Raw genomic sequence first — 10,023 nt, 5'->3', positions numbered from 1 at the left:
AAGTAGGGGACCAGTTTGATTTTTTCTTAATAATGAGTCAGTTTTCCCAATGCCACCACTAAGTAATTTCTTTTCTCAACGGTGTATGCTACCACCAATTTTATGAGATGTTAAGTTTCCATATAGTCAATGGTTTCTGTCTGGGCTTTAAGTTAAAATCCATTAGATTATTTTTGCTTTCTTATGCAAAACCCACAGAAGAAATTCTTGACGATGCATGTCACAGTTTAACAGATATACTACTATATGAACATCATGTCTGAGATCAAGTTGGAACTTCCACCCCATCAAATTTGACCATTTTATTAGTCATTAAAGATACCATTTTATTAGTCATTAAAGATAATGTTAAAAATAGAAAAAGAAAGCAAAGAATTACTTGCCCCCACAATGCTCAGGAGTCATTCATTCATTTATTCCTTTACTTGCTCATTCAACAAATACTTATCAGATGTCTGCAATGTGCAGGGACTCACAATGAATAGTGTTTGGGATGCATGGGCGGGCCAAAAATGATGGGTCACTGAGGTCATGAAAAGGTATAGTCCTTGGTGAGAAACAAATATTAATGAAATAATTAGTGAAACAAATTTAGCATTGTAATTGTGACAAGTGCTATAATAAAGAGGAAGCTATTTAATGAAGATTTGACCTGATTTTAGAGAGGATCTGACCTGTTAGAGAGAAAATGAAAGTTGATATTTATAGGGTGGGTGGGAGTTAACTAGAACGGAGGGATAAGAAAATTCCAGGAAGAGAAAAGAGCGTTACCTAAAGCACCGGAGATAGAAGTCTGGATGGTGCAAAGGTCTGAGAAAATACTGATATGTTCGTGTGTAGCAATGTTAGAAGCCAGCGAGCAAGAATGCCTAGACACAGCCAGCGAGGGAAGAAGAAAACCGGAGACACTGCTCTCAAAGAAGCCAAGAACAAATACATTTTAGACCAGGTTATCTCACACACACAAAAACGGGTTTTCTTGCCTCTAGGTCCACTTAAAGAAGGTAACATTTCACAATCTATGACAAGATGTTAACAAACGATCTTTATAGTGGTAGTAGTTTTTCATCCTTTACAGAACGCTGCTCGTATTTCCTTTTACACATAATTTGAGATTAATCTTCTCTTTTCTTTTAGAAAGGAGTCAGCTTGATGTAAATCTCAAGTGGAGAGCACTTGTCCTACCCAATTTTTTTAAAACTTCCTTAGGTCCTTTTGTTGAACCAGTGCCCTTTCTGTCTTGTTCACCACATCATTCCCAATGCCAAGAACAATGCCTGAGACATAATAGCTGCTCATAAATACTCGTCCAATTAGTTCATTAGTAAAGAAAACAATGAAAAAAATTGTAATTTTAAGGATATATTCATTCATAACACTCCTGAGGAACTTGTGTCAACAGCGTCTATTAAAGGTAGGCCTGACCTTATGAACCATGTCTGGTCATGTTCTACACAATTGCCTAAGAAGTCACTCACTGACTAGTTTTTATTGAGGGGCTAAGGAAAAGTACTATAATAAAAACTGATTTCTTGTTTATTTCCCATACTATTCCTTATGAATTTCAAATATGCAATTTGAAAAGTAATGGAAATTGATTTGGTATACTGTTTTATTGAGGCCAACTTTGAAAAGGACTTCAAAGACATATAGACAGCATTAAAAATAAACATTTCATTTGTTAATCAAGTCAGCAATTAAATGTTTCTCCCATTATAAAAAGATTCTTTAAAAAATGGTCCAAGTTTTCAGGAAGTAGACAGCTAGCACAAACTGTGGCGTCTCATCTTAGTGTTACATAGTTAATTTATTTGCCAGACAAGGTTTAGGGGCTGTGTTCAGGGGAAGAAATTGAAGGATTTGAATGTAGTCAGTGAATTAACAGTGGACTTCAGCTCTAGACCAGGGCATGAAGAGAGGTACTAGAACAAGACTAGGGAGCTGTCATGGAGATGAGGTGGGGTGGGGAACATGAGTGGGTTGTAGAGATATGGGGGGGTGGGGAAGAAGGTTTGTTATCCATTCTAACACTTAGGGAGCTCTTAGAACATGCCAGGCTTTATTCTGTATGTCTTTCACGCATCATATCATTTAATCTTGCAACAACTCTGTTAAGTAAGTAATCTAATTGTGCTAATTTTATTGTGATTATCAGGTATTTTCCTGTCTACTCTCACCTAAAAGTAAGCAGTGTCCTTTCATCTTGTTTCTCCCCTGTGGGCCTGTGTTTCCCTAGCTTTTCAGTTCCGTTCTTTGTCATGCATCATGCCCAGGTGGACTCACCCTAAAGATCAAGGGTCCATGTGGACCTGCCTCCCCAGGTTCCAACAGCGGGAGCTCAGGGAGAGCTGTCTCTATCAGTGACTAGGTGGGATTTTTTGTTGCCATCCATACGTTTCCTTTCTAGTTTCCAAAATTAGAAAATTGTGATTCTAGCCTGCAGAGAAGTGACCCCACAGGCCTTCAGTCGATGTTTGTTCATTTTTTTAGGGATGACTTGTTCTGACTTTTTTTTTTTTTATCAGAAATGAGTACCCACTTCCAGCCAACCTTCTCAAACAGTCTCAAGAAATCTAACTAGTTTAATTTTATGGGTGAAAGTGCCCATCGATAGCACCTCCTATTACACTGAATATCTTACTTAGCAAATGGGTATGCTGAGGCCTGATAGGTTACGTGAGTAGCCCAAGACATAGAGGGCATTGCTCCTGACTTTTGGTCTATCGCACCCTGTATTAGAGCACAGTGGAAAACCATTTCAAGTCAGCAGAATCACCTTCACAGCCAAAAGACGTTCTTAAAAAAAAATAAATCCTCTACCCACACTTCATTGTCTCTTCAAATTTGTTCTTATTGTTTCAAAATTGTATTGCAGAGAAATTTATTTCTGTGACCATACAGTCTAATAGAAATACATTAAATAAATTGGGCCACTTGTTTAGAGTAAGTAGTATATATTTCACACCTTTGTTTTAAAAAGTTTCATGATGAAACAACAAAAACATAATCACATTTTTCATAGCCTCAATCGCTTATCTAATGTGAAAGATGAAAATAAACATCTAAGATGAATTCTTTTCTAATTGCTCTTCCACTCCTTTTTGGAATGAGGAAAACATGAACCATCTTTAAAGGCGTTAGACGTTAAAGGTGAGGCAAGAGCTCGGAACCGTCCCATTGTCAAAGACTATGATGATAGACTGAGTAAATTTCTGGAACCTGAAAAAAACTAGCTTGCTTCTTTATTCTTTGAGAAGCTTCACACTAGAGCTCACATTGTCATCATTAATAGGATGATGTGTGTTTATGAAATCATTGCTGGAAAAACATGAGGATTAAACATTATAGAAACAGAAGGATGGCAACTATAGTCTCATTTTGGTGACCCAGGTTTATTTGATTAGCAAAGATTCAATGATAAGTTTTATGGGTATGAAGACAAGAAAGCAGCCCATTATGTGATTATTCGCTGATAAAATAGAGGATGTGTCTAATATATAGAAGGTAAAGCTTGCATTGTTTGACATTACTTATGAATTTAAGTATGTGCTCAACATGATAATAATTTGGGCTCTGTGTGTAGTGATATTGGAATGGTGCATTCGCAAGAATTGAAACGGTGTGAGGCTTTTCAAACAGGTTTCTCCAAACATCCTTGAGGAGACAAAGTAAATGAAATGGAACGGACAAGTTTCTCCTTTGTAGTCAGAATTTCCTGGTTTAAGTCAGTAACTGAGAACAAGCGCAGAAGGATGAGTCAGAAAGCCCCGTCATTGCTTTTGGAAAAGCTGAAAGCATACTACTTTTATGTTTAATCTTCCAAGTTAAGAGCTGCAATAATTCATCTGGTTTAAGCACACTTCAAGTCAAAAGGCAAATTTTATCCCATTACTTTGTTTTTTCACCGTGAACTCTGGCTTTGGTGGTAGCAAAGGGAGAAATTTCCGGTCGATCTCTAGGACTTTTATTTAAGAAATGTTATAAGAAGGCCAGTGGATGGGTTTCACTGTGACAAGGGATGATTTTAGAGAAAATCAGTAGTGGCCCACATTTAGCCAACATCTAGGACCTCAAGCAATGAATTGTCCATACTAACCAATTTTTTTTCTTTAACCTATGGTCATTTTCTGGTGTCATTTTCATATTGGCCATGAAACTTCTTTTTATTTCTTTATTTTATTTTATTTTTATTTTTTAAGAGCCTGAGTGGAGGGAGGAAGAGAGGGAGAGAAACAGCCATGTGTGAAACATTCACTGGTGGCCTCTTGCAGGCCCCCAACTGGGGAACTGGCCTGCAACTCAGGCATTTGCTCTGACTGGGAATGGAACCAGCTACCTTTCGGTTCATAGGCCCACGCTCAGTCTGCTGAGCCACACCAGCCAGGGCAAGGCCACGAGATTTCTAATAAAACACCTCCAAGATCCTCAAAGAAAGGTGTGTGCTAGAGATGAAAACCCTGTCAGAACTACACTTGGATGCCTGGAATAAATTTATTTCAGCAAACATTTTTTACAGTAGTCTACCTGGAGTCAGCCGGCTAACCGGGGAGCAGCTGTGACGTAAAACCAGACGTCTGCACCTGGCCGGCGGCCTTTGAGGGCCTGCCCCTGACCCTAGGACCCGACCCGCTGGGGTCGGAGAGGCGGAGCTCAGGCTGGGGACCTGCTCGGACCCGCGCCCTTTTCCGCGGCCAGCACTCTCCCGGAGTGAGTCTTTGTATTGTCAGGGCTTTGGCTGGGCAGGGGCTGATCCTGCAGGCGGACACCGGGGCGGGGGACAGATGGGGCACACAGGTGACGTCCGCTGGTGAGAAACACCTATCGCAGGTAAAAGGGTGGCGGCGACAGGGAGTTCCACCTGTTGCGCTCTCCAGGAAATAAAGACTTAGGAAAATACTAAGGAGGGGCCGATCGGTGTATTTCGGACGTACCTGGAGCCCCACCCTCGGCGAGAGGAAAAGCCCCTTGCGGAAGAAGCAGAGGCTTCAGAAACGGAGAAGAAAGGCGTCTCTCCCCGCGCACCGCCTCTCACTCCTGCTGCCCAGCCGCGGCCTTTGGCCCCGCGGATCCCTCCCACCCCGGCCCCCGGGTGTGTCGGCCCGCGAACTGCCCCGAGTCTTCCCATGGCGGCCACTCCAGCCAGGCGCTCCCTGAGCGCAGCCCTCTGCTGGCAGCTCCTGCTGACCCTCACGGTGAGTGGCTGCCCGGGCCGCCGGGTCCCTGGAGGGGGCTCCAATCGATCGGGAGCCAAGGGGGACCCTTAGAGCAGGGGTGGTGGGCAAAGCAGAGTTAGTGGGCCTTGGGCTCACTAACTAAACTCCCTAAGAAGTGGAGTTGGTTGCGGTGGGGGAAGGCAGACAGAAAGAGGACGGTGCCCTGGGTGCCGCGAACCCGAAGGGGAGAGGAAAGGCGTGTGCGGTAGATGTAATCAGCACAGGCAGGCAGCGACGGAGGCAGGAGCTGCAAACGCCCATCGGAAAGCGTAGCCTTCGGGCATGAGCAGCAAGCGCCGCCCGCCAGCGCTGCACCTCTGCGCCCCAGGCGCGTTCCTGGAAAGGTTCGGTAGCTTCTGCCTTCACCGGGGTTCAAGACCACAGAAGACCGACGTCCCGCGCGGTGGGTGTGTGTAGGGGCTCCAGGTGGGCGTTTGTTACTTTTTTAATTTTTGTCACCGTGTGGTTTTACTTCCCCCTTAATTTTTGAGAAAATGATCATCCCGATCTGTTGTACCCGGAGGCATCTGGATTCTTCTGCCCCTCTGCCCTCTAGCTTTCTTCCCATTTAAAACCAATAGCGAAGACCCTACCTAGAGCCGGGAGGGAGCGGAGGGTGGTGACCTAATTTGGGGCGGGACAGCCCTCCCCCATCCTCCCTAGGAGGAATCTTGCGGGGACTGGAAGGCGCTGGAATCCAGTGCGAGGGAGCAGCCCCCGGGAGAGGCTGGGATCAGAGGTGGCCGGACTGGACTTCCTGGGTCTCCTGAAAGGAGAAACGTTAAGTAGACCGGAGGCGAGAAAGAGCTCAGGTCCCTGGTGTCTTTTGACGTTGCGACTCCAGTCAAACCCCAAAAACAAAGGGGACAGCCTGGCCGACAGGGTGTGGGAAGATTCCTTCTGGCAGTGGTGGGACTGGGGGAGGGGGACGGCGAAGTATTCGAATTATTTGCCTTTCTTTATTGCTCTCATTTGAAAACCAACTCCTTAAATTTTTTAAATTATGTATTTATTTATTGTTAGAGGGGAAGGGAAGGAGAGACGGAGAGAAACATCGGTGTATGGTTGCCTCTGGTGCGCCCATGCTGGGAACTGGCCTGCAACCCAGGCATGTGCCCTGACTGGGAATCCAACAGCAATCCTTTGGTTCAAAGGCCCCCCTGCTCAATCCACCGAGCTACACCAGCCAGGGCCAACTCCTTAAATTTTTAAACAATGAAATTGTAGTTGTTCTGATTATTAGAAGGTCTTTAGAACTCTGTGGACACCAAACCCTTAGCAAAATGCCTGGGGCACATTAATTACAGGAAAGGCCACGTGTGCAGCTGTTGACATTTTGCAGTTGAGGAAACCAAGAATGAAATACCAGTCACAGAATATGTAGTCGGTAACAAAAGAATAAATTTTGGTTAGATTCCTGATAAAGGTACCACCTCTGTTCACACCACTGGCCATTGTTCTTTGATGGAAAAAGGGTGATTAGTCACAGGTAGTAAATAGAATTGCTTTGTATATACTTACATAGAACTTTGCATTTGTCTCAGATCCTCGTTAGAAGTAAGTGATTGTAGGTGAATAAATAAATTGAATAATTGCCATTGTGTGGCCTTCCTTAGCTTCAAAGCAGGACAGATCAGAAGTGGGGTGAAGACAAAAAGGGCACAGGCTCTGGCTGCAGGCCTCATTCTGCTACATTCAAACTGGAAGGAAGGCCTAGTGTTCTGGGGACCTTGGATGGATCTCTACACAGCCCCGCTGGTCTCAGCTGGTTGTTGTGGTTGTGAGTCTCAAGTGGGATAGATGCATGAAGAGTATTTGAGTAGAAGATGTTATTAAATGAGCGTGACTTTGGGGGGCACCCTTTACATGTCGTGCTCCAGATACACCCAAGGAATCCTTCACCATTGCACAACTCGGCTTATCTCCACTTCCTAATATTGCCTCGTCTGATATGTGTCTTAACCACTTGAACTTTAGCTTTGTCTAAATGCCAAAGAAGCTTTTCTCTCTCAGACAATCAGACAACTTTATTGCTAAATCCTAATTAAGCCTTATATGCTTCCACCTAGTAGATTGCACCTTTATTTTTGAAATCCACTTCTCTTTTCTTTTGATATTCCTGACCACTCAGAATCAGACTTCCTATTTTAGGTCTTGTTCCTAAAATGCCATACAGGTGCCTGCGTATGATAAATTTATTTTGAACAATTGGCCTTTATATCTTTGTTCTTACTATGATGTGATACAACATTTTTCTTTCCAAACAGTGTTACTTTTCTTCTAGTGTCCTGTATTTCAATAAATGACACAATGACACGCCTTGTTCCTCAAGTAAAAAGTCTGGAAGCTGTTTGGTTTTCCTTCCTCACTGTCCCCTTCCCTTAATTCATCATTCAGTCCCATTAAATCTATGTTGAGAAATTGCTCATGGATATCTTTACTGCTATCCATCATCTCTGCTATCCCTCTTTGCTATTACAAATAATGCCACAATGAATCAGCCCGTATATATGTTATTTCATGTATGGGCAGGTGTCGCAATAGAAGAGATTACCAGAAATGGGATTGCCAAATAAAAGTTTAAATGACTGTAAATTTGGTAGCTAGCATGCACTCTCTCTTCCCTCCATAAAGGTTGTATTTGGCTAGGTAGAAAGCTATTTTATGATAGATGTCATAACACTTCATTGAGGAGGGACATAGACAATACTGTACTATGTGTAGTACTTGATCTAGGCAATCATTTGGCAAAAGATAAAGGTGAATCTATACCTCATGCAGAACAGCACAGAAAATTCCTAACAGATGAAAGATTTAAATATAACATATGCTACCATACAGAAAAACAAGAAAAAAATTACCAATTTCTATTTAAATTTGGAGTCAAGAAGGCCTATTTATGGCTGAGATTTCAAAAGCCATTCATTAAAATTGAGAAAATCAATTGTAATAAAACACACCCAATACTTGTCCCTCGCCAAAAACTATACCAAATGAAACAAAAATATCAGAAGCAAAGTCAAAGGTAACTACCAAAGTGGAAAAAATATTTTAGATCGTACTTTTAAAGGTTAATCTAATATGCAAAGTGCTCTTCTAAATCAAGAAATCTAACATGAACATGATATTAAAAATTCCCATAAATTATTGAAAAAGGCCCATGAAAATATTCCAGCCTTATTCATAATAAAAATGATGAATTTAAAACTACACTGTAATGTCATTTCTTACTTGACAAACATCCAAAAGTTTGACAACATGCTGGGTAGCCAAGAAATGTGAAGAAATGGAAACTCAGAATGTTGGTGAATGTAACAAAAAGTTACTACTACCTTTGTGGATGGTCTACAGTTGTATCAAATGAAAGTAGAACTTTTTTACTTCTTCCTTTCCAGTTTGTATGCATCTAGTATCTTTCAGTTTTCCATGTACCAATATTTTATTATTTTTATTATTGAAACTTTGTGGGGTCTTTTAATATGTGCTAGAGCTAATATCCTTTCATTGCTTTTCTTTTCCATGATTTTCTTATCTATTCTTAATTATTGATATTTTGTTATCACCTTTTATAACAACTTGCCTAGTTCCAGGAAAAATACTGTGGGATTTTTATTAGGATCATAAAATTTATAACTTAGCGAAATTAATATATTTGTGGTTTTTGCTTTCCTTTTCAAAATAGAGATGTATCTTTATAAAGTCTACTTTTGTGTTCTTCAGAAATATTTTCAGATTTTTCTCAAATAAGTTTTATATATTTCTTGTTATGTTTGCTTCTTGATATTCTATTTTATTAATTTTGAAAATGATTTCTTCTCTTTCGTTATATTATTTAAGTGCTTTTATTTACGTGTAAAAATACTAATGATTTTTATATTTTAATTGCTATTGCTGCTCCTTCACTGAAATTTTCTTATTGTTTTATAGTAATTAATTGGTTGATTTGCTGGGGTTTCCAAGTAAATAATCATATCAAGTGCAAATACAGATTTTTTACCTCTTTTTTCCAATTCATATGCTATCTAATATCTTCCTCTTGCGTGATAGACATTAATGTAATGCTAACTGTAAATATTGACCTTGGAAAATCTGTCCTGTTTTTGAGTTTAGTGTGGCCACTGCTTGTGCTTTGCCATGGATGTTGTGTTTATAATGCAATATAAAAATCATATCAAAGAAATACTTATCAATTCTTATTTTGGGTCCGTTTTTAAAAAAATCTAAGAGTGATTATTGAATTTGGTCAAATGTCTTTCAGGATCTATAGTTTTGATCACATGCCAAGACTTTATGTTAATTAATGGTATAAGGTTCCTGGACCACGCAAATGATGTGAATGTTGATCACAAATCCACGAGGGGGATTTACTTCCAGCCCACCCCTGCAATGAAGGCTTTGCATTTGGGTCCTGGATTAATGTGGGCAATTCTTGTCTTAGATCTTAGGCAGGCCCGTGCTTTGATTTCACTCTTTTCTGTGGAATCCAAAAGACCAGAGTAAAATTTTTTTCAGATTAAGATGTCATTTCTAGTTACTACTCTGTGTTCCTGCTTTATCCTCAGTTTTTGTCTAGCAAATCCTTACGAAAGAATGTATCCATTGTTTTCAGTTTGGGCATGGGGTTTTGTCTGAATGACATAGCTGCCCTTTTTGGAAAGGAAAATTGTTCCCTAATTCATTCTCCATACTGGTCAGATTTACTGGTTCAAATGGAAAGCTTCTTGTGTAATTTATCTGCTTAAAACAAATCATGGTCTTACTTTCCTTTAGGAAATAAGATCTATATACATTGTTAAAGCTTTTCAGAATG

General features: G+C 40.7%; 1 protein-coding gene across 2 annotated transcripts in view; it reads left to right on the top strand.

The window, feature by feature from the left end:
- The first annotated feature begins 4,802 nt into the window (after positions 1-4,802).
- DSC2 (desmocollin 2) overlaps positions 4,803-10,023 on the top strand; it is a 35,495-nt gene continuing 30,274 nt past the window's right edge. The window contains exon 1 of one of the 2 annotated variants that reach the window (XM_037032415.1): positions 4,803-5,192. In XM_037032415.1, the coding sequence (XP_036888310.1) occupies positions 5,124-5,192 (69 nt within the window). In that variant the 5' untranslated portion in view covers positions 4,803-5,123. The remainder of the gene's footprint in view (positions 5,193-10,023) is intronic. The other variant, XM_037032413.1, reaches the window with a different exon arrangement.

The sequence above is a fragment of the Sturnira hondurensis genome, unplaced genomic scaffold, assembly GCF_014824575.4.
Source record: "Sturnira hondurensis isolate 20B ecotype Veracruz unplaced genomic scaffold, ASM1482457v3 Scaffold0001872, whole genome shotgun sequence".
In the NCBI taxonomy this organism is placed as follows: domain Eukaryota; kingdom Metazoa; phylum Chordata; class Mammalia; order Chiroptera; family Phyllostomidae; genus Sturnira; species Sturnira hondurensis.
Note: the sequence above shows the minus strand (reverse complement) of the source record. Positions and strands in the feature narration are given on the sequence as shown.